We start from the raw sequence: 26690 nt of genomic DNA, 5'->3' as shown, positions 1-26690 counted from the left end.
GGAGCTGTAATCAGAGGTTCTACCCAAGGGCCACACCATTTCTAAGCTACTGGATATCCTGGGATATACTATATGGATGCAGAATGAACCAGTGAATTCACTAGTGTGGAAGAAGAAGCTCTGTTTCCTGATGTAGGTTACTAGCTTTTCCATTATTTGCAATCTTAGATAAACACAGAGATTATGTGACCTGTCCAGAGTCACATGGCCTTTATAAATTAGAATCAGATCTGGAACCCTGCGCTTCTTGGCTTTAAGGACATCTTTTTATACGTTACCTTTGGCATATAGGGCTTGAGATGTTTGTTTTTCTCTGTCATTTCTTCTTAGATTCTGTTATTATTATGATATTCATAAAGGATGTTCAGCTGGATATTCCTATGCCCAGTACAAATTGTACTTGAATGAAACTAAAATTTTCATCCACCTAAAACATCAAATCTCCTTAATCCTGTACTTAAGGAGAGTCTGGCAACTTGTAGACACAGAGAGTTAATACATTGAAAGGAAGTTTACAAAGTTTGATAAAACTTTTGAAATCTAGATCTGTGCCAAAGAAGTGGATCACCTAATGCCTTATTCTTTTGTCTATAATATTCTTCACATACCTTTATATGCAAGACACTATTCAAAGTGCTAGGTATTAGATATATTTTTTTATTGTACTCAAGAAGATATTTTATTTGGAGAGAGGGAAGTAGGTTGTGTACCTAGATTAATGTAATATGAGGTAAGGTATGTTGGGGGATACAATGTGCTTTGTATCACTTGAGGAAGAATGAAACATTTTCACCAAGGGTATTTGAGAAGTCTTCCAGTAAGAGAAAACACCTGATCTGATCCTTGAAAGAACAAAAAGATTTTGAAAGCCAGAGATGAGAAAGGACATTCAAGGCATGGGGAGTAACTCGTTCACCACAAACACAGAGTTCAGGAAATAACTAATAGTCACATTTAACTGCAAGTTAGAATGCTGGTTGGGGACTGATGTGAAATATGGTTAAAGGTAGCTAAGAACCAGACTGTGGGTGACTTTAAAATTCAGGCTAATTACTTTGTATTTTCTTCTGAAGACAGAAAGCCCTTAAGGGGAGGAGTGACATTGTCAAACCTGTGTCTTAAGAATTATATTTTGGCATGACTGAAGAGAAAAGAGACTAGTGGAAAAGTAGTGAAGAAGGAAGGATTTCAAAGAATGTATTACAAGTTTAATTTTTAAAAATAGTGGTTGTTATGTCAGTGAGACGTTCAGGTGGGAATATCTTGCCCATCTGGTGGTGATGGGCAAGATGATGATACAGGTGGTGATACAGGACTGCAAATCAGATGAGAAATAGTAAAATGTTGGGGAGACTCCTGTATAATCAGTAATTGAATCTGTGGGAGTGAACAAGATCACCCAGGAAGAGAAAAGAAGGCCAGGACAGAGTCTGGGTTGACACCCATTTGCAGTGGGAGGAAGGTGGGTGATGATCCATCAAATAAAGTGTACACAGATCAGGAAAACAATCAAGGGGCAGTAATGTCACCACAGCAAAGAGAAAAGGAGTGTTTAAAAACGTTAAAAGCTACCAAAAGGATAAGAGAGTGTTGAGAATGTAGTAATGATTGCTGACTTCAGCAATTCAAAGGTTGTTGAAGACCTTTGAGAGAGCCCTATTAGGTAAGAGTCTCAGTTAGGAATGCACATAGCAAGAGCTTGAGAAGCTAATGGGTGGAGAGTAAATAAAGTGAGTGATCATGGTTTGCTCTAAATAGTGATTAAGCAATGATACCAAGGCAGTATATGGAGTTCTTGCTTGAAGAGACCAAAAGTTTGAGTAAAGGGTTTATATTTTTTTAGAATCATAGAAGTATGACCACTAGAAACCGAAAAACAGCCAACATATAAAGGAAAGTTTGAAGATGAGAGATAAAATGGTTGGAGGAGAATTATTTTAACTGTCAGAGTCAAGAGTTTGTGTGGTGGGAACAGGGAAAATTTCACAGAACAGGTAGTCCCCTAGATTTAGCATTAAAATAGGTAGAATAATATAGTGAAGAGAGTGTGAATTGTGTAGCGAGAGTAGGATAGGGATTGGACCTCTGATTTCGTTGGTACAGAGAATTCCCAGATGAGAAAACTCCTACCTTCTCTATGACTTAGAACACTGAAAGTTTGAGTGACTTGCCCCAAGTAACATAACTAGTTTGTCTCCGAGAGCATGAAGCTCAGGTCTTCCAATTGTGAAGCCATAATGATAAAGGTATCTTCTGATTTGTGATAGATTCATAGTCAAAACCTCTCAGTTATGATTAGCATGAACCACTAGCATAAAGAGATTTAAGAACACAGCTATCTTATATGATGTTAAATAAGGAAGTAAAAACAAGATTTGCTTTTGGCATTCATTTTTATGAGTTCTTGAGATCAGAAGGTAAATCATACATTGAGTTACATATTTTTTTTAAAGTAACCTATTTCCAGTAAGTGAGAAAAATGATTAATTCTTGAAGTCATGAGCTAGGATTTACATTTTTTTTTGAAGTCCCAGGCGACAAAAATCATTATTATTTTTTGTGTCACTTTTTACAATAAATATCAGAGAATTTTCTCCCAGATGCCTTTATTCAGATAAACATGGAGAACTTTGGAAACCATGAAGAACAGGAAAACATACCTGAGAATTATCAAGGCAAAGTTTGGGGGCATTGATTGTTTAAGGACTTGAGGTGAATAGAAAATCAGTGGTATAAATGACAAAGACATAATAGAGACCAAGTTAATACTTGCATAATTTATTGCATGTTATTAAAATTATCAATGTTTTACCTTCAAAGATTAATAAAATCTGAACATATCTAGGGCTTAATGGAGCTTTCTATCTGTTAGGTTTCATTGGCATAATCTTTAAGAACCTCTCCTCTCTCCCATAAAGGAGGATTGAAATTGGACTTTAGGGAACTATTATCTTGAAAAAAATATGGATAAGTGAAACAAAAAGGATGAAATGCCTCCTTGGTATAAATAGGTATTAAACTAACTACATAAGTCTGCTTTCCCTTGGTTTGAAGGTTCAGTTTTTTTTTATCATATTAACACTTACCTAGAAGTAGTAATAACCAAAATCAAGGGTTATTTTGCTCTAATACAGCTATATCTTGTGATTGTAGTGCTACTTTTAAAAAGAGAGATTGGGGAAATTAAATTAATATGATTGTAGAACACTGGTGTTAGAAGAAAAGTCATTTAGAAATAAATGGCCTCCACCTTAACATTTGTTAAATTTATGCCTCGTTATATATACACGTATGTTTTCAATGGATATTTTTGGTCTCTTTTCAATCTGAATCTTTGAATTGTCTATTTGAGTTAAAATAGTGTTACATTGAACTAACCAGGATAATAATTATAATACAAACTTGGATGACTATTATTTTTCTTTTTTATATTTTTTCATGCAACTTCCAAAAAGCATTGAGCTCTTAACTCATTACTCTCTTGTTGATATTATTTCCCTAATTCTGAATGTTATAGATGTTTGCACTGGAATTTTTTATTCTAGTCCCATTTTTCATGATGGATATCATAAGCAATTTGTTCTAAAATTAAGCCCAATTACTGCTAGGATACTATTTTCAGTTTGAAAATAGGACTGTCACATTTTTCATCATGGATTTCAGACAATGTAATGATCTCTGTAATGAAGCTCTTCTAATTTTATCTAGCTGTAAAATATTGACTAATTAATATTAATTGTTTGTTGTCATAGTTGCCATTTAAGTCATGTAGCATGACACAAAGCTCATAACTTATATTGAGTTAAAAAATACAATTGACAGTAGCAGGCTTCATTAGAAGTAGATGAGCCAGACTGGAGATTAGAGAGATTAGACCTGGAGATTAGAAAGACTCAGCAGTGAAAGTGATTAGTGAAGTTCCCTGATGCTAGCAGAAAGAGGAAGTCAGACAGGGCATGGAAAGTTGTCCCTTTTATGGACAGAAAAGTCCATAAAAAGCATCAGGAAGATGTCTATATATAATTTGCATGATTAAAGCCTACTGTTGAAAAAGTATGACAAGAGGTAGAAAATTTAGGTCTATACAGGGATGTCTACCAGTGGATAAGTAGATCTTTCAGCAAAAGTATGGTGATATAAAAATCTAGCAAAAAATGATAGCTCTCAATTCAGCCAAGTTGAATTTAGAGAAATCTGCTAATATGAAATGAGGATCCAGCCACAAGGGATTCGGATCGAGGGATGACTCCAGTCCCCACAATTTTTGTGGAAGCAAGGAAGGATTTTGTCTCAAATTAACCATGGATTTGCAACAAGAACCAAGACAAGTACTATCCCATTAGGTGTTCTCCTTCAGTCCCACCTGAACTACTGCAATAGCTTGATAGTTTATCTCTATGCCTCAGGTCCCTTCATTCTTGATTTGTGTGTGTGTGTGTGTGTGTGTGTGTGTGTGTGTGTATGTGTGTGTGCAGTATTTTCAAAGAGATCTTCAGGGTCTAACCATGTTACTCCCCTACTCAATAAACTCCTTTTTCCCTCGAAGGTAAAAATAGAGGCCCATTATTTGGCTTTTGAATTCCTCAACTTGACGCCAGCCTACCTTTGCAATCTTGTCATATGGTACTCCCCTTTCTATATGCTACAGTTCAATCAGAATGACCTTCTTGCTTCCTAACACGCGGAATTCCATTTCCAATGCATTGTACTGACTCTCCTCCTTTCTTAGCATACACTTCTATGTTGCCTGTAACCTTGTTGAAACCCTTGTTTCCTTCAAACCTATTTTAAAACACCATCTTCTAAATCAGGAGTGAGGAACCTGTGGCCTCAAGGCCATATGTGGTCCTTTAGGTCCTCAAGTGTTCAGTCAAATGGCCACACTTGAGGACATACTGGACATGTGGCTTCGAAACTGCAGGTTCCCCACCTCTATATCTAAATGAAGTTCTGATCATCTCAACTTTTAATATTCTTTTTCCCATAAATCTACTATTTATTTTATATAAACTTGTTTCTATTTGTTTTCTATAGTAGAATGTAATCTCCTTGAGGATAGACATGCTTCAATTTTAGTTTTGTATTATCCCCAATGCTTGACACAAAGGAGGAATTGAAGAAATATTTTTTCATTGATCGCTTGAGTAAAATGCCAGTGTAAATGTGGACTCATGATTGAGGTCTTTCAGAAAGAAAAAGTGGCTAGCTCTCAGTCCTATAACCATCTTTGCTATGAATTACTGAGTATTTTTATTTAAGATAATAGGATTTAGAATAGGCAGCAGTCTTCAAGATCACTTAGTTCAAGGTTTTTATTTCATGAGTTTGCCAATTGAAGCACAGAAAGCTTAATTCATTGCCTTGCTCATAGTTATACAATTATTAAGTAGGAAAGTTGAGATTTGAATCCATCTTATCTTATGTCAAATCCAGTGGAGTTTTACTACATCGTGCTATCACTTGGAAATATCAGTAACTGGCATTTCCATTACCTTTTCTATTTTGGGGTAGTTTCTCATGTCTTGTCCTATTTTTGACTCAGCCTGTGTTTTGGTTTTTGTTCCTGCCTGCTCCTTAGTCTTTGGTGTTCTTGGCTAACTTCCTAGTTATTAACTTCTGTTCTTTTTACAATGTCTATTTTTTTCTCTTGCTTTCAAATTTATTTTTTTCAATTAGCAAAAATCTGTTTTGTCTCCTGTTCACCCCTCTCCTTCACTGAAAAGAAAAAAAGAAAACCCTTATAACAAATATTACAAAACAAATTTCTTCATTGATCATGTCCAAAAAATCCGTATGTCTCAGTCTGCACCCTGAGTTCATCTCTGACAGAAAGTGGGTGGCATCTTTCATTATGATCATCTGGAATAGTTTTTGATCATTGTATTTGATTATTGCATCTAACAAAATCACTTCTGTTAAACAATCTTTGATCATTTTCTTTTTGTCTCTAAGATAAAATCCAAATTTGTTAGCATGACACAATGCCTACATGACTGATATAAAGATTCCATGTCTCTTATAGACTACACACTTAGTCATCACTGGTGGAAACTCAAGTGGAGGACACATCTGGAGGGATGTCAGTTTGAATGCCTCTACACTTTATAGAAGGATATCTCAGCAGATACAACTTTCCAAATTAAATCATCATATACTTTGCTACTCAGTGACTTCTATGCAAAGGGGAAAATAGGTTATGATGTTAAGAAATACATTGAAAATATGGAACAGGTATAAGGAGTAAGAGGTTAACAACCTTTAGATTTCAGAGAAGCCTCATGACTATATCTCATGAATATTTTATTGAAGAAAAGAATCAGAATGCCATATACATGGCACATTCTGAATAACATCACAGAATGAAATTGATCATGTTTTAACAGATAGCAAAAGAGTAGTTACTGATGTAGTGATCATTCTTGGATCATCTGAGTTTAGTCGATGCAAATATATATTACATATAACTGTTCCAGTTAAAGACCAACTAACAACTCTAGTTAGGGCTTGAGATTGAATGGGTATGGTTATACTCTAGTTCTTTTTCCCCTTGCACTTTTAATTTTTTAAGTATATGCACATCTCTTTTTTACTTATCATTTCTACTCACTTTTCTCCTTTTTTACTTTTTCTTTTTTCAGCATTTTTGCTCCATCTTTTCCTTTATCATTCATTTTGTCCTCCCTTTACTCCCCTTCTCCTGTCACAAATACATTCTAACCTTGAAAAATAAATAAACGGTGAAAGTCTGAGATGAAATTTGTGGATAGGTTTGATGAAAGAGAATCCATTCTATTTCTTACAGCTTTCATTCATAGGACAACAATTAAAACTTTCTGGTAAAAAGATGCTTTTCTAAAATTAATTTCCCTTTTTCTATAGATAATAATCACTAATGAAATTTTAATTTTTTGTTGTAGGAGCTATGCCTGTTCCAGATCAGCCTTCATCTTCAGAAAAGACTAGTTCCCTGAGCCCTGTGTTGAATACATCCAATGGGGATGGATCTGAAACTGAGACAACCTCTGCCATTCTTGCATCAGTCAAAGAACAGGTAAAGTAATTTTATTTATATTGTTTATATGAATCGAGTTGTATTACCCTAGGTGAAAAATAGTGATTAAATAATGATGCATAATATCAAAATTATTGTTTAATATTTCTTTGTTTTACTTACTTCTCTCCATTGCATTGGTTGTCCATGTTGTATAATTATAGCACTGTGATAGGAAGAGAGTGATCTATTATAGTAAAAGGTTTAGTTCAGGAAAAATGGTTCTAGCTCTCACTGCTTTATCTGTGTGACCTAGAATACATCACTTTCAGGCTTTAATTCCTCAGCTGTTCAATGAGATGTTTGAACTGGCTGATCTCTTTTGTATAAATTATCTAGGTAGATTTTTGTGATTATTAGTATATACCAGCTAGAGGTAGGTCATGTTGTATGATTATATGAGACCTAAGTGTGAGTACCTACTGGAGACTGAGAGACAAAGATAAATAAGGTGAAGTGAACGGCTTGAATTTTTTTCAGTATAATTCTGTGCTTCTTAATTATTACACAGATGGTCTTGTTAGGAATCTGTATGCAGTTGTTGCAAATAGATTTCTACTGTGTTTTTTTCAAGTAACTTGTTCATAATTCTAATGGATTATACAATTTCAATAAAGATAATCTTTGCATATCTAAGAGAGTTCTCACACAATTGAGAGAATAACTGTATGAACTCCTAATAGACAGACCTACCATTTCACTTTCACTTATCACTTACTTATATACTTTACTTATAAGAAGTGGAGAGCAATGGCTTGTTGTTCTAGTCTCCTCTCCATTTCTCTAATTACAAGCCGACTAGTGGTGACTAGGTATTTTCTCATAGTTCTCACTTATCCAATGGGTAAATTTCAGGTGGCTGTCCATTATTCAGATTGGAAACAGGACTAGTTTGCTCATTTAGTCAGAGCTCTGGAGGCTAATGCAATAAGTTTTCTAGAAAGAAAAAGAGTAGCTTTACCTAGATAGAAATTATTTTTGGTGACAATATATGTATATAATATCACCTTAGCCAAGCACATATACCCTTCTAATGGTGCATCAGAGCTATTATTGTGGTATACAACTTCTTGGGAACTTAAACATATCTGTTTAACATTATTGAGAACTGACATATCCTCCTAGATTTGTGAAATTTCTGGATGACTTAAATTTAAAACCTTTAAGCATTGTTATGCATTTTCCAGTTTGTTAATGAGAATATTTCTGCAATATGTTATATATTACCCTTCTTTATTAAGCAAAGTGCACTTACTTTCACTAGCTATCACCCATATGTGAAATAGTCTCACTCCTCATTTCTACCCTTTGACTTTACTCCTGGCTTCCTTCAAATCTTAGCTAATTATAACCTCTAAGAAGCTTTTTCCAGTCCTTAATCTTAGTACCTTCCCTCTGCACTTCCAATTGTACTTTTAATTCTTCCTGTATCTATACCTATCCCTACATCTATATCATCTATATTTTTAGCATATCTATCATCCATGTATCATTCTATATCCTGTTTGTACATAGTTGTTTGCATATTATCTGCATCATTAAACTATGAGCTCCTTGAGATCTAAGACCATTTGTTTTTTTTTTTTTAATTTCTTTGTATATCCAGTACTTAGCACAATACATGACATATAGGAGTTTAATAAATGCTAGTTGTCATTGACATAATCTTTTGTTGATGATTTAGTCCTCATTTATTCTACTCAATTTGATTGAAGAAGTATTTATGTAGCTCCCACTTTCCATGACTCTGCCCTATATATAGTAATAAACCTGCCTTCCAAAAATTTTCTAGGGTATGCGCCATGTCTGCCCATAAATAAATGCAAGATAATTTTTAAGTGGAGTAAACACTAAGAATCAGGAAGATAATAAAAGGCTTAGAGGGGCAGCTAGGTGGTGCAGTGGATAGAGCACCAGTGCAGGAGTCAGGAGGACCTGAGTTCAAATCTCACCTCAGACACTTAACATTCACTAGCTGTGTGACCTTGGGCAAGTCACTCAACCCCAATTGCCTCATCTTGAGTCATCTCCAGTCTTTCTGATGAATGTCTGGTCACTGGAATCAGATGGCTGTGGAGGAGAAGTGAGGCTGGTGACCTGCACACTCAGAACAAAGTCAAGTGCAAGTCATGTCATTATTTCTTTGATGGCATGGTCTTCTTTGGCAACGAAGGAGGAACACACACACACAAAAGGCTTAGGACATGTCTTTCAAATGTTTCTTTGTGTCTCAGAACCCAGTGACAGTTCTATGATGGCTGTAGACCCATTCTAGAAATTATATTTTTTAAGTAATTAAAAGAAATGCTAAATTTCAATTATAGAAGATTGAAAATAAAGAGGCATTTTTTCCCTTCAAGCTCATGGACCTGCTGTTATCCAAAACTCACCAATTAAGAACCCCTTGTTTAGGAACTATCCAAGTGAATGGAGACTACTTTGTCTAATTCATTATACTTCTTCCCTCTCCCTTCTCAGATGTCACTTTTCAGTGTGTCCACTTCTAGCCTTCACTTACCCCTTAGGTAGAAACTTTCAGAGGGAACCTGAGGTCCAAGTTTCAGAAGGCTTAATTTCATATATAATACCTACTCAATGCTTCTGGAGGTAAGGAGATGATTTTTCTCCTGGGATTAAAGTATTTCAACTTTTGGAGAGCAAGTTTCTGTGGCATTTAGAAATCATTTTTACATAGCTTCAGTTTTATGACTTTATTCCCAAATGATTCAGGTTATTAGAAGTGTGGCCACTAAATAAGGGCACTGTGTCATTACATGCTTCATATTATCTTGCTGTTAAATTCTAGCTATTTACCAGCTTTGTAATTTGGGAAGAATAAATATCCATTTATTTTTCCTGCAAATATTTATACAGCTCCTAGTCTGTAGAAAATACGGTGCTAGAAATTCAGGATAACACTAATATAAATATGATTCAATCACTATCATTAAGGAGTTTATAATTTATTTCTCTGGGGAATATACATTGACTTTATACTAGTTTGTCCTTTTTGTTCTGTACCCGATTATCTCTTTGTCAAAGACTCTCATCATTCAATGAGAATATCTGTTTTTTCCCCCTGAGACTGTCATTTCAATGGTGAAGGGAACTTCTGGTAAGGAAGCTCCCTCTAACAATGCATATTGGAAAGAATTACACAATTTCTAAATATAAAGAATTACCTACAGAACTCAGTGGTTAGGTAGCAACAAAAACAATAAGAATAACTCAATTTATATAATCCCTACATCTCGTACACTGTGCTAAGTGATTTACAAATATTTTATTTTATCCTCACAACAACCTTGAATGGTAGATGTTTTTATTATCATTTTACAGTTCAGGAAACTGAGGTGAACAGTGGTTAAGTGATTTGCCTTGGCTCACACAGTATGTGTCAGAGGTGAATTAGAAACCCAGGTCTTCCTGACTTTAAGCACATGTTTCTTTCCATCATTTTACTCTTTGATGTCTCCATAGTTACAATGCATGCTTCTTGAGTATGGACTATTTTTTTTCTTTCATTTTTGTATTTCTAGTACTTAGCTAGCACAATGCTTTATACAGTTGTTGTAGTTGTTAGTTGTTTCAGTTGTGTTCAACTCTTCATGACCCAACTTGGGGTTTTCTTGACAAAGAACATTGGGATGGTTTGTCATTTCCTTTACCAGCTCATTTTATAGATGAAGAACTGGGACAAACAGGATGGAGTGACTTGCTTAGGGTCACAGACTGATAAGTGTCAGATTTGAACTGATGAAGATGAGACTTTCTAACTTTTTGACTTGTACTGTGCCACCTGGCTGGCCCAGTCTACTTTATGCAGACAAAGAATGAAATGCTTTTTATTGGATTATTTTTGACTGGAGTGCATTGAATTGTAATAAAATGAATTGAATCTGATCAATCCTTACTCTACCCATTGACCATTTATTCTTTCTGCAGTTTGAACCAATAGTCTTAGTCCACAAGCCATTGTTACTTTTGTGAATATTTCCCAGATATTATGGTAAATTGCTCAGTATTTATCTTCCACCTTCTTAGTATGATACTGAGTCTTTCACTCTGCTATAGAACTTTGGAAAATGACTCTAAAGTATGACCACATTGTGTCTACATATGGACCCATTTTTAAAGAGGAAAATTATTGTAGAAAGCCCTCTGAAGTCTGAGGACCCAACTTTAATCACAGATCTGTGTGATCTTAATGGAAATATTTATGCAATAATAAACAACATTTCTGCGTCTTAGTTTCTTTATCTGTAAGATGAGTGCATTAGATTGGAAGATGTCTAAGGTCCCTTGCAGTTTTAAGAACTATGATTCTTTGAATGCTAGAGTAGACAGAATATACATTTCTTGAACTTCATTGCTAGCTTGGAATTTTTTTTAATTGACATGTGAATTGAAAGTTTTCTCTAATATTTCTTAAATTTTTGTGTGGTGAATCTCAAAACCAGGCTGGCTGGATATTAATAGATTCATTACTATTGATGGCAAATCAGTTAAAAAAGATGCATAGTGAGAAGCCTAAGAGATATCAAAGAGACAAAATGTCAGTGGGTACCTAGAAGCTGATCTGCAGGGAGTGTAAAGAAAAGACACGGAAGAAGCAAAGAGTAGTGCGACTGCTGGGTAGCAGGGTGGAGAGAGTGGTAGGCCCAGAGTCAGGAAGACTTATCTGCCTGAGTTCAAATCTGGCCTCAGACACAAATTGGCTATGTTTCCCTTAGAAAGTTAAGTACTACCATGATGACAACAACAGCAACTGCTACTACTACTATCACTACTACTACTACTGCTACTACTTGTGCTTGTATTATTAATATTGTAATTTTACAAACGAGGGACCAGAATTAGAGAGGTTAGATGTCATATCCAGAGTCACATAGCTAGTAGGAGACTAAAGTAGGATTCCAACTTAGGTCTTCATGAATGTAAGTCTAGTGCTGTAACCAGTATACCACTCAGCCATCTCTACGATACCAAGAAGGACAAGGAAATGAAAGTTTCACCTGCAGGAGCAATGAAGGTCATCTGTTCTCTTACATTCACAACACATCTACTTACACCATTTTTTTTACCAAGTCATGCATTTGCTTGACGATTTAATCTTTATTTCCTCAAATCAGAGCACGACGTTTTGCACATATCACAGTACCCAGAACATAATCGATACTTAGTAAATATATGTTGACAAATGGATTTCAGACCATACTTGAAGAAGGATCTATTCTGGTTTTTGTTCTTCATTCTCATGGCTGTTTTAATGATATTACTTTCTGAATAAGATATCTATTGAGTTAACTTTAACCTTTTTTTCTGAAGTTTTATAGTTCATCCATTTCTCACCGATTTATGCAGTGGAGCTACCTTCTGGGAGTGGTTAGTGGTTGTTGTCCTTTATTTTCCAAGAGGACCAAAATGACAGTACTATACTAGTGTCAAGTTACATTATGTCTGACTGTGACTGATCAGACCAGTATTACCTCAGAATATTCTGCCACAGGTTGGGCACAAATAGTCCACGTGAACATTTGGGATGCGTTCTCTAAATTTGTACATCTTGCATTTCTTTTAAGCTACTTCAATTCTGCTTTACTTATCAAGCACAGCACCTTCGCTGATGAGAGCATGCCATGCTGGGTGATCCTGTGCCAGTGTCTCCTATCTCAACCAAAAGGTTAAAAACATTTTAAGAGAGACCTTGAGAGTGCTCTTGAATCTCTTCTTGTAACCATCATGTGAGTGCTTGCCCTGTGTGAATTCTGCATAAAATAGTCTTTTAGGCAAGCATATATTGGCATTTGAACAACATGGCCACCCCATCTTAGTTGTACTCTCTGCACTAGAGTTTGATTGCATGGCAGTTTGGTTTGAGGTTCTCAACATTCTCCACACTAAGACCTGAAGTTCTGATTAGAACTTAATTTTGTCCTTGTTCACATTAATCTAAAAATCCCCCTATCTCTTTTAGTTTGTCAAAACTTTTTTTTTCAATCTCAGTTCACTTTTTAAACATGCAATGTTTATCATTGCATTTACTTCAGATTTATTAAACAGATTATCCAGGACATACAGAGTTAACAAAAAATGCATAGGATCAAGAATAAATTTCTGGCAAACACCCCATGAATGATTATCTTCCTGGTTCACAATGGTCTTATGGCAGTTTTGTTTTTGTGTGTCCAGTCATTCAATTGGCTCTGAATCCAAATGTCATATTCCAGCTTACTCAATCTTTTTCCACAAGATTTCACAGAAATTTTTTTAAATTTTAGTTGAAATATATATGCATATAAGTATGCATATACATATACATGCATACAAGTATGCATATACATATACATGCATACATATACATACAAACATACACATAACATCCCTAAGCCAGGGGCCTGGAACCTGCAACCTCTAGGCCACATGTGACCCTCCAGGTCCTCAAGTGTGTCACTTGGACTGAATCCAATCCAATTTGTTCTTCATAGAACAAATTCCCTTAATAAAAGTGTTTGTTCTATGAAACTTGGATTTGGTCAAAAGCCTGCACCCAAGGACCTAGAGAGTCACATCTGGTCTCCAGTCTGCCAGTTTCTTATCCCTTCCCTTAACTGTTTATGCGATAACCCTGAGGACAAAGGAAATATGATCACTATGAAGTGACTTTTTCATAACGAAATCATTCTAGATCTTAAAAATAATTGCTTGCCTTTCTAAATGTTTACAAAATATTATTATAATAACACTTTCTATAATTCCTCCAGGAATTGAAATCAAACTTACCAGCCTAAATCTCATAGACTCCTTCTTCTTCCTTTTGGAAATTAGTATTTTTCTTCCTTATCTGATCTTCTACAGGAATATCTTCCATTCTCTATGATTTTTGGAGTTTGCATATAAACAGATCAGCAATTACACCTGCCAGTTCTTTTAGTGTACTTATATTAGATTTGTACAGATCTGGTGGACTGAACTCATTGTGAGCATTCTTTTATTATCTCTTTTAGGTTTAGGTCCTGGGTTTCTATTCTCTACTGAAAGATTTTTGTTCTTTACCCAATCTCCCATGCTCTACCTGAATCCAAAGATCATTCTCGGAAGCAAGAAGAAAGAAGCAAATAAGAGTTGAATGACTAAATATTTTCCTTACCATCTATTGTTGTCCCATATACTTCAATCAATGAAGATCAATCTTTTGACCTTCTTTCCCTTAACATTGTATAAAAAGTCCAATTGATTATCCTTAGTATTCGTTATCAGATTTGATGCTCATAACAGCATTTGGGTGAAGTTTTTTTCAAATTTCTAAGAGATAGAGAAATGATCTTATTAGTTACCACCACCACTACCATCATCATCACTAGTGTTATTTCACTTCGTCAGGTTTCCTTATTACTTCCATCTATGAGCATAATTCCATTCAGTGAACAGGAATTTTGTCATTATTCATAATGTTTGTTAGCAATGAGGATAGTACTAAGTTATTCTAGAAATATTTGTTTTTAAAAGTAGCTATTTAATAGTGACTTCTTGTTCACTGAACTATGAATTATAAATTCTGAAATAATTATTTTATTATTTAAATTTTAAATTCCTAAAAATAAAGTATGTAAAAGGAGCATTTATGCTCATGTATAAGCGTATCATAAAATAGTATATTCTTTCATAAACTATTTTTCCAATTGATATATCAATATATTTAGCATATTAAATGTCATTAGAATTCACAAAAATAATTTTTCTGGTGACCTGACATAATTCCATAAAACTATTGATCATTTTAGACTCTTTGGCAAATTTGTGTTACAAAAATGAGGAGAAATCATGGAGACTAAAAACCTTCAGGAAAAGATCCAAAAGGTACAGGCACATTACCTGGCTAGACCAGTGAACTTTATCTGTCTGTCTTTCTATCTATCTATCTATCTATCTATCTATCTATCTATCTATCTATCTATCTATCTAATCTATCTTTCTATATATCTAATCTATCTTTCTATCTATCTATCTATCTTTCTATCTATCTGTCTATCTATCTGTACGTATGTATTTGAACAAAATAAATTATAGAAATCATAGTGTGCAGTCTAGATTGTCTTTATATTTCTGAAACCAGGATTCATATTACAGAACACTTGATAAACCATTTGATTGCTAATTTTGAAATATGTTCTTTGTTTCAAACTAGTAGATTTTCTTTCTGATTTACAGAATTTACATGGTTTTCCTTCAGTTGAACATACTATTGTTTGGACTAGTAAAAGTTGATTACTGTTCATTCCAATAACTGAAATGTGACTTGAGAGAGATTTCTTGAATTCATGCATTCTTTCAGGGTTGATCAATTCTGTGGGGTCCTAGACTAGGAAAAGTCACAACCTTGGAGTCAGCAGAAGAGTGCTTTCTTCCTTTATAATAGAGAATTGGAGCCATATTCTCAGACAAATATCTAATCATCATGTTTATTATCAATTTTTGTTAGCAACTACTGCTCCTTAAGGATTTGACCACCATAGACTAGTAACAGGTAAGACAGGGATAGTCTCCTATGCCCTAGGGCCATATTCTTTCCAGACACACAAAAAAAGTCATGCTCCAGAATTAAAATTTGTTGAAGTCAGGCACTATCTCACTTTTGTATTTCCCTACAATAAGCATTTAATGAAATTTTATTGATAGTGATTTATCACATTATATTACATATTAATACTATTATATTATAAACAGGTTGCTGAGGAAAATAAGTGGAACTTTTCACAGTATCTTCCTACTGATCATCCTAGATATGGAATTTTAGGGCACCTCCTTGGCCCTTCCCCAAATAAAACAACAAAGAGAAAAAAGAAACTTCCTCCACTAAATGCAGTAAAAATCATTTAACTATCATTAGGCCCTTCCCTTCCACTAATTGATATAGAATCATCATTTTTCAGAAAGAGGAGATATTTAATGAACAGCCTTGGTTCCACTTAGTGAATCTGCTTCATGACTTTCAGACACCTATGCCTTGACTTCCTTGAGGTTTCTCATCTGGAATAAAAAAAATTATTGAGAGTTGTGATTGCTGGATATAGCTTTAGTTTAGTTCATGCAGAGTTATGGATGTTCCTCCCTCTACCCATGCTTGTGGCATTCAGCACAATGATTCACATTAATATAATGTCATCATCTATATAAAAGGCTTTCCTGTCAATAAGCCTTTGATCTTAGCACCACATACACTATTACCATCCTCTTTCTCGTGAGAATAACAGACAACCTTCCCTAAAATGACATAAAGAGGAAACAATAGAGCTAACAGAGCTGGATTTGAACTTATCATTTTCCAGAATACAATTTCAGTACTCTTTTCACTATACCTCATTGTTTCTTGAGCATGGGTTCTTAGCTGATTTTGTGTTGTAGAACTATTTGGAAGAGAAGTCTAATGAAATTCTTTCTCAAAATCATGGTTTTAAATGCATGACATGTAATCCAGGGGATTCAAAAAGAAATTCCAAAGAATTCCTGAAATAAATGTAATTATTTTCCCAACCAAGGTCATACACTGTATCCATGAAACTAGGTTAAGAGCCCCTATGGTAATTAACACTTCTAAGAAGCAGCTTCTTTTATGAGGTATGCAATCATTGAACCTCTTTCCAAAAGAGTGGACCAGAAAGTAAAGGTTAGAAATGGGGAACAGATCTGAGGGATGATCAATATTGGTAAAAAAAAAAAAAAAAAAAAAAAAAAAGATCAGGCAGACTGAGTATTGGAGATACAGAAATACTCAAAAGATTATATAGGAGAGACCAGGAACCCGAATCAGAGGTAGAGACACAGGAGGTGAGACCTAGTTACAAAATACAGAACATATCATAATAAATAGTAGAGATTGTATTCTAAAGGGATAAACTTCTAGAGTAAGCAGTTGTTTGCCAGAGCTGAAGGAACTAAAACCCAAAAGGCTGCCAGGAACAGAACCCAAATCCTAAAAGCCTGGGCAGGAGGTACAAAAGACAGAGAAGCAAGCATCAGAGCCCAGACAACGAATAAGAGGGACTGGTTTTGCTTTTATTTAACTCAGTGCCTGAAACATATAAGCATTCAATAAATGCTATTTTGACTTGTTTACTGAATAATAGTGCAAACAGCTGGCGTAGCATGGTTTCAGAACCAAAATCTCTAGTTGGTTAAAGTATCTTCAGGAATGTAAGAAAAAGCCACAGTTAGATTGACTTCTTTCTTTTTATATTCTAATCCTAAGTGAAAAGTAGAAATTTATCATAAAATCTGCCCACTTGGAACTAAATGTACTTGAATGTCATATTTTGGTCTCTCCATGGGGAACCTGGAATCTGGCTGTAACTCTACAGGGCAGTCCCTTTGAGACATTCTGAATAAGTGTGTCAGGAGGAGAGACAAATATGAGAGGAACAGAAAGGTTTGAGGAAATGTCTGGACATAAAAAGAAATTTAACAGAGAAGTAGAAGAGAAGCGTGTATTCTAATTAAGGATAGTAAATCAGGCGCACTGTACTCTTAAAGAATCTAATTCATTCACTCATCTGGAACAGCAACGGTTCTTAAAGTAGAGTCTGAACTTACTTTTGTTTCTATGAATATATTTCAATGATATTGACATTCTTTATAATTATAGGTATTTTATTCTATGTTTTTAAAAATCATTATTCTGAAAGGTAGTGCATTTGGTGTCACCAGACTGCCAAAGGGCACATAAAAGTGATTCAAAACCTCTGATCAAGGGGAACCATTTGCCCTCTTTCATCAGTCATAACACATAGAAACAATGCTTCCCTTTCTAGAAGGAAAACAATCCATATATAGACCAAGGAGGACTAACCCATTCATTTGACAGTCCTGATAATGGCCGTACTTCCATCACTCTTCACTTCCACATACATACATACAAACACATGATTTCTGTTGAGGTTCTTCACATCTCTCTGTTGATTCCTACCTCTGTGGCCTTAAATTGGACACAACTTCAATTTCTTCACATCTAAAATGAAGTTATTGGACTAGGCAGCCTCTAAGTGCCTTCCAATTATAAACCCATGACCTACTTAGCTCTTAATATTTGGTACTGCCACACCTACTGATGATGTCATATTGTCTTTTTTTCTTTAGTCTTCCATAGAGCAACGTAAAGTCCTAAATATAATTTCTTAAGCCAGTTTCATCCCTCAGAAACCCTAAAACAAGAACATTGACATAAACTCTTATGCAACTTATGATCTGATAATAAAATAAAAAGCAGAATTAATGCTTGCTTCCTCTGAATTGGATACAGAAGAGGATGTATCATGCTCTATCACATATTATCAAACAATTGATAAGACAATAAATGTACCCCTCTTTGGAATTTCCCTCCTTTGATTCACCACTTTTCTTAGGCAGTCAAACTATATATATATCATATATATATATATATATGTATATATATATATATATATATGATATATATATATATGTATATATATCCCTACCTCTCTTCCTAAAGGCATGATCTCACTGGTCCTGATTTCCAGATGTCTGTACAGCCACACTCAAGACCTTCTTTGGGATTTTCCCTTCCTCTTTCTTGTTACTTTCCCTTTTCCATTCTATAATCTTGAACAGACTGATTGAACTCTCTTTCCCTAGTAGATACACAAATGAATCTTCACCTGTTTAACTATTCTCATGATATATGCCAATGCAAAAAACTCTAATCATGTTTTGCATTCATAATTATTTATTTCTCTCTTATTTCATAGAAATAAAATGTTATGTGTGTGAATTTCACAAAGAAATGTCTTTCTCTTTGGTGCAGAGAAAATCACTAAATTCAGGGTCAGAGGACCTAGTTTTCCTGCTACTTACTGGCTATGTAAACTTAAACAAGTTAATTAACTATTCTGGGCCTCAGTTTCCTCTTCTGCAAAATAAAGGTGTTGTACTAATTATCTTTCAAACCTCAACTCAAAAACAATGAACCTGTGAATGTTTTAACCAACATATACCATTTTCCTTCTCAAATTCTTTTCTCCTTTCTCATGTGTTAACATATACAGTTTTGTTCACCTTAAAGTGGTGTATTAATTCTGCCATTATTGTTTTTATGACTATCAATTGGTAAAGTATACTTTTTTGTAACATTTAAAGCACTTTTATTAACCTGAAGTGTGACATAAAAGATATCATGTGTTTATCACAGCTGTTTGTATTATCACAGAGGATAGTCAATAAATGGCCCAAATGGGAGAGATCCTCTGTGTGTTTTTATTTGTTGATGACATTATACTAGGTGCTCAAGTCTCAGAATATTACAAAACTGAATAAATAATATCTGTATCACTCAAAAGAGTTCAGCCCAACTATCCACATAGAAAATAAAGGGGAGAGGGAAAAGAATACTTATTATCTAGAATATGGTATGTAATTAGATGGACTTCCCATAGCACTGGTCTATCATTCTATCTAGATCTAGAATTACATCTAGATTTCTTGGACAGATACTAAAGACGGACACAAGGTCTTGTGGTAGTCTTAATTTGTAGTTATATTAGCACTATCAGAAAACTATCACTGTGAAAATAATGTTCCTTTATTTTAGAGAGAAATTCCAGGTTTTTAAAAGTACCAAACATTTTCCCAAAGGCAATTCAGCTGCTCTAATATTCTGTTTCTTTGAGCCATTGTCCAGTTATGGCATCTTTTCAAAATACATGTGTGTGCACTTTCACGCATGCCTATGTATGTACATATGTTATAAATGCATGTATGTATATGTATTTACGAGTATGTACATGCATGTATGTAGGTATATATGTGTGTATACACACATGGATATGTATATAACATGATTATTGTTGTAGATCAGAGGTATTGAGCTTGTAGCCAGCAAAACTCTGCATAATGACTTGAACCAAATTAAAATGCAATTGAGAAATATTTAACAAAATAAATAAAAATACGAAGGAATATAATGTTACTCTATGTTTTTAAGTCAGTATATAGTCCATGGGGATCTTAGTATACGGTTGAGTGGCCCACATTTCTATTTGAATTTGACATAGCTGATCTAACCAATATATCATCAAAAGGTTTAAGTTTCAGGTAAACCAAAGGAAATGGAGTGGCATGTAGCAGATGTAGGAAGGTTGGAACATATTAGCAATAAAGAATTTTGTGTGAGAAGCTCTTAAAGATTTCACTAGAGAAATGTGATACTGGAAAAAAATGGAACAAAACAGAGTAAGAGTAGAGGGTTTACTGATGGACAGCTTGTGTGTTCTATTGTGTATATGAAATATGAAGAGGTCCAGAGGAGTAGATCCCATTATCTTGAGTGGACCACCTGTGGGAGATTTGCTGATACACTCACATAAGAGTCCTCTACATTAAGAAGGTATGAGTGGGATACTTTATCAAAGGGAATATGCACATCAGTGAGAACACAAATCCATTGAAATAATCATCCTCAGTGTACTATAAAAGCAACATTCCTTATGTTGCTTCTGTTTCTTGAAATAGTAAAAAACTCAGTTCCTAAAATTAGACATCCATTATTTAGTTACATTCTGTTTTATTCACTTTAATGTTCTCTAAGGCAATTATTTATTGTTTTCTTGAGAGAGCGGTGTGTAAATTAACTGAGACAGAGTAAAATAAATAAATTTGTTGAGTTGTACAATAAACTTATATTTTTACAGCTATGAAAACATTTAATAAGGAAAATGGCCTCCTTTTGCTGAAATAACTTTCTTTTTACGTTTTGTTATTGCATTTACAAGATTTTGACACATTATTTAATTCTTTGCCATGAAACCACACTTTTATCACACTGGGTATTAAATGTACCTTTGATGAACAGTTCATTTTTCCAAATATACCCTTGATTACATCCCACAGGTTGTCAGTGTAACAAGACATTTGAGTTCTCAGGATATTGGTGTGCATTTATCTTCATCACTGGAATAAAATCTTAACTTTTTGTTTGATGTGGCAAGCATGGTGCAAGACTTTGCGATAATATTCCATCACCATTTGGGAAATTCTATAATACCAGAACAATTATGCTTCTCAATATATCAAAATACACAGAACTATTCATTATCCTCTAAATAGAAATAAGAGGCTTTATGTCCAACTGGAATTAAAGCACCTGAAATATTATTGGATGAATATTTTTTAGTCTGATGAATTTTCTTACCTGAAATTTCTGGCTATAGGCTCAACATGACTTCTTGTGAGTCTGATTTTGGCATAGCCTTCAATGAAAAAAGTATTTTTATTTTTAAAAATATTCTTTCTAATTCAAATATTCCAGTTTGTTTATTGTTTTGAATATGACAAGTAATTTTTTCTTCATATCAACAGTTAACAGCTACTACTTTTAAAGATCTTCTTGCTGTTTTTCCAACTTCAATAATACCACATGGCATTGTAGAAGAAACAATAACGTCTAAAGCTGTTGGGTTCATGTGAAAGTCTTTGCTTGCTTTCTGATAGTTAATGAGGCAGTTTCACAGCAATGAGTTGTCAGGTTTTTGACACTGTTTTTCATTTCCACCACAATTTTCTTGGTTCCTCAGTATGACTGATCCAATTTCAATGTAGCATTCCCCTACACTGATAGCTTCTATAATATTTCTAAAATACAGTGTAATGTGATCTTTAAAAGCTGTAACTTTTGTTGTATCAAAGAAGTGGAAACTGAGGGGATGCCCATTAGTTGGAGAATGGCTGAACAAATTATAGTATATGACTGTGATGAAATACTATTGTGTTGTATGAAAAGGTGAAGGGAACGGTTTCAGATAAATCTCCCAAAGATATATCTGAATTGATGAAATGTGAAATAATCAGAACCAAGAGAAAAATTTACATAGCAACAGGAATATTGTAAGAATTATCAACTGTGAAAGATTTAATATCTCTGATCAACACAATGACTCATAACTTTGCTAAAGAACTCATAATGAAAAATGTTGAATGAAAACACCTCCAGATAGAGAACTGATGGGCTCAGTGCAGATCAAAACATATTTTGTCTCTTTCTTTTTCTTACCTCCCACCCCTTCAAAAAAAAAAACCAGATAATTGTAGAAATTGTTTTGCATGACTTCATGTATGTAATGGGTTTTATATTTCTTGCCTACTCCATAGGGAGGAGGAGAATTTAGAACTAATAATAAAACTAAATTGAAAAATAAATGCTATATTTTTAAACTTTAGCATAAGGTAATGCCTATTATATTAAAACTGCAGAATTAAAATACAATAAAATAGAGCAAGTGAATGTGTATCACACAAAACTCAACACTCAATTGAAACGGAACTAAGTAAATTTGGGAAAAGTATCTCAATCCTGTTTTATGTTATCAAGGAAAAACATTCTGAGTTTACCTAATATAAATTGAAACTCATGCATGCAAACGTTACTGCCAAAAATGCAACCAATATCAAAAGTATTGCTCCTTCAGGTAATTTACATATCAGATAAAAGGATATGTGAGGGAAACTTTAGATACTTAGAGAAAGCAACAAGTGAACAAAAGTGAAAATGGCTGCTGTAGTTGCATCATTTCTTATTTATATACACAATAATATAGTATTGTGTGGAATTTCTATGTTGTTAGCTCATTCTCAAACCATATCATGTCATTATCACACATTCTCACACATGATGATGTGATATAGAGTTCAAAGAATACAAATAAATTAATATTAGTAGAAAAATAGTTCTTTCTCAACACACCAGCATTTCCTTTCATGCATTATAATAAGAGAAGGAAGCAAAAATGTCTATGCAGCAAGTTTTGTTATTGCAAGGTCTGAATCTTAATTTTTTTGTATCATTCACTACAAGTGTTTTTCACATAGGATAAAGATAGGAACAGGGATAGCATCTGTGATCTCTTTATTTAAATGAACTCCTATGAAAGGAAAGTCCTGTTACCAACATAGGTGAGCACTCTTTCTGCAAATTATGGTCATAGTGAGTTGCCTGAGATATCGAGAGACCAAGTGCCTTGCTTAGGGTCACATACCCTGTATTTCCCTGAGGTCAGACTTGAACCCTGTTGGGTTTTTTTTTTCCTGATTCAAGATTTCTTTTTATTATTCTAGAGCAGGAGGTATTTGGGGAAAAGATTTATACTGTGCCTAAATCTGAACCAGGAGAACAGGCTCAGAAACTTCATACCTCACCTTTGAAGAGTTACTAAGTCCTGATCACTACTGCTTATGCCTGTGTAAATGATTTTATAATAAACTCCTGCCAGACATCACTTTTTTAACATATCCTAACAAAGGAAATTCTGTTTCTTTGTATCAGATCTCTTTTTTTCAAGCTTAAAAGCACAATAATTTTGCTCGTTTAATTTTTTTCTTTTGGATTTTTTCAACTTGAAAGTTTTTTATATGCATTATTTTCAATATTTAATCATTTCTACAAAAAATGAAAAAAAATCCCTGGTTACATCATATTGTTCTATGTGATTTTTATTCTTTTCAAAACACAAGGAATATTATCTTGAGCATGATTTCAGGACAGTTATGTATAGGGACAGAAGGTTAACTTCTCTCACTCAGCTGGTAACTTGAATGATTTTAGCCTTCTCTACAGGATCCAAGTAAACATGTTTAGAGGAAAAGTACCCTCCTAAATCATTTTCCCCCAGGGATCCCTGTTGAGTAATCACAAGTTTCCTTGAGCCATATCCCCAGTTAATTTTAGACTCCAATTTGTAGTTTTCTTTTGATGGAAATGAATAACACATGCACAGACATATACAAAACACACACACACACACACACAAATATGCTATCCAGTTTGAAAATAGTACCTTGCTTAAGATAGTCACATACAGCTTTCCAAAAAATTGTATATAGTGACATGATTGGCATGAAAACAAGAAATAAATTATTGACTTTGGGCTGTAGTAAAACAAAATGTGCTAAGGTAGCTAAATACTTATTTTTGGAAAGAGCATATACGTAATATGTGAACATCCTGGCAAAACCTATGTCAAAAATTTGTCCCAAGGAAATAATTAATTCCAGAGTGAATGTTTTTATTATTATCTTTTAAGCTACTAAAACATGGATTGTCAAACTGGTATTATGATGGGGGCTTTGAATGTGCATTAGAGTTTCCTCTGCGAAAAGCTTAGCATATGAAAAATTTCTCATTTGCTTTTCTGATAACTCCATGTTGAAAAAGGTAGAGGATGGTATTGGCTAAGAAACAGAGAGGTAGACAAGTGGAATAGACTTGGCACTCAAGATGCAGTAGGCAAGGAATATAGCAACCTTCTGTTTGATAAACCCAAGGACCCCAGCTTCTGGGATAAGAACTCATTGTTTGACAAAAATTGCTGGGAAAACTGGATAACAGTGTGGCAGAAATTAGGCATAGACCCATACCTGACACCGTACACAAGAATAAAGTCCAAATGGGTACATGATTTAGGTATAAAAATTGATACCATGAATAAACTGGAGAAGCAAGGAATAGTGTATTTATCAGATCTATGGAGAAGGGAAGAATTCTTTACTAAAGGAGAGATAGAAAGCATTATGAAATGCAAAATGGATAACTTTGATTACATTAAACTGAGAAGTTTTTGCACAACCAAACCCAATGCAACCAAAATCCGGAGGGATGTAGTAAATTGGGAAAGAATTTTTACAGCTAAGCTCAGGGATAAAGGCCTCATTTCTAGAATATATAGAGAACTGACCCAAATGTATAATCATACAAGTCATTCCCCAATTGATAAATGGTCAAAGGATATGAACAGGCAATTTTCAGAGGAAGAAATTAAAGCTATCTATAATCATATGAAAAAATGCTCTAAATCACTATTGGTTAGAGAGATGCAAATCAAAACAACTCTGAGGTACCACATCACACCTATAAGATTGGCAAACATGACAGAACAAGAAAATGATAAATGCTGAAGAGGATGTGGGAAAGTTGGAACACTAATTCATTGTTGGTGGAGCTGTGAGCGCATCCAACCATTCTGGAGAGCAATTTGGAACTATGCCCAAAGGGCTACAAAAATGTGCATACCCTTTGACCCAGCAATATCGCTACTAGGACTATATCCCCAAGAGATCATAAAAATGGGAAAGGGTCCCACATGTACAAAAATATTTATAGCAGCACTCTATGTAGTTGCCAAAAACTGGAAGTCAAGGGGATGTCCATCAATTGGGGAATGGCTGAATAAATTATGGTATATGAATGTAATGGAGTACTATTGTGCCATAAGAAATGATGAACAAGAAGACTTCAGAGAGGCCTGGAAGGACTTATATGACCTGATGCTGAGTGAAAGGAGCAGAACCAGGAGAACTTTATGCACAGCAACGACCACAGTGTGTGAGAGTTTTTTCTGGTAGACTTAGATTTTTGTAATAACACAAGAATTTCTTACAAAAAAAAAAAAATCCCAATGGTGGATCTCAAGGCAAAATGCCTTCCACACTCAGAGAGAGAAATATGGAAGTCACTCACATAATGTAGCAGATCATGTTTGTGTATGTGTATGTGTTTGTGTATCATGTTCTGATTTGTTATACTATTTCTTTCATTTATCTTAGTCTGACTACATAGCATGACTATAGTGAAAATATACTCAATAGGAAAGTATATGTAGAATCTATACAGAATTGTATGCAGTCGTGGGGAGGGAGGGGGGTAGTGGGGGATAGGTGGGGGGGGATAAAATCGCAATTGTATGGCAGTGATTGTTAAACATTAAAAAATAAAAATAAAAAAAATTAAAAAAAATTAAAAAAAAGAAAAAGGTAGAGGAAGGGACAAAAAAAGCTATTTGTTGGGATTTTATTCTGACCAACAAAGAAGGATTAGTTGGTGGAGTAGAAATCATTGCTATCTATGAACATGTTGTCTCTGAATTAATGACAGATAAGGAAGATGGTTACAGGACTTTAAGCGTAGTGCACACGTTAGAACAAGAGAACAGATTTTAAGAAGTTCAAGTAAAAGTTATTCTTTATTCCAAATTATGTAAAGAGAAGGTAGCTTAAGGGGGGGTGGTTTCATTGAATTTTGTCCAATTTTTTTAATGAGAAGGAAAAGAGAAGTGGAGTGTTTCTAAAGAGAATAACTTACTGCCATAGGAAACAGGAGTGTACAACTAAGAATGAAGGAAAATGAATCATTTGGTAAAATGAGAATGATCTCAAAAAGTCAATACAAGCCAAGGAAAATCCCGAGAAAGGAAAAAAAAAGTGTTGGGGTTTTTTTTCTTTAACTATCATGTAGATTATAGAACTGTGAACAAGGCTTTGAAGCTATATGTAGACAGTTTTTAGCTCGATGACAAGGAAGAACTTTCTAACAGATCAGCCAACTCATGGAATAGGCAGTCTCAAATATAGTTATTTCTTTAAACAGATGCTGAATGACCTTGACAGGGGCAGTAAATAAAATAAATCCATGCTCCCGGGAGGGGTAAGACAAGGTGAATAAAGTGAGATAAGGCTGGAAAAGTAAGGTAGTGTCAGTTGGCAGTAGGTTTTTGTTTTACTAGAAGGACAACAGGGAGCTGATGAAGGTTAATGAGGGATAGATTTAGCTAGCCAAATTGATGTCTGAGAACAATTATTCTAT

At 34.4% G+C, this 26690-nt stretch overlaps 1 protein-coding gene across 4 annotated transcripts in view; it reads left to right on the top strand.

Annotated features, from left to right (window-relative positions):
* The window catches only part of CTNND2 (catenin delta 2), a 1167955-nt gene that overhangs the window by 222037 nt on the left and 919228 nt on the right, over positions 1 to 26690 (top strand). For all 4 annotated transcript variants that reach the window (XM_072605431.1, XM_072605432.1, XM_072605429.1 and 1 more), the window contains exon 3: positions 6918 to 7051. In XM_072605431.1, the coding sequence (XP_072461532.1) occupies positions 6918 to 7051 (134 nt within the window). The remainder of the gene's footprint in view (positions 1 to 6917; positions 7052 to 26690) is intronic.

Source organism: Notamacropus eugenii, chromosome 4 (genome assembly GCF_028372415.1).
Source record: "Notamacropus eugenii isolate mMacEug1 chromosome 4, mMacEug1.pri_v2, whole genome shotgun sequence".
NCBI lineage: Eukaryota > Metazoa > Chordata > Mammalia > Diprotodontia > Macropodidae > Notamacropus > Notamacropus eugenii.
This window is presented reverse-complemented; position numbering and strand designations above follow the sequence as displayed.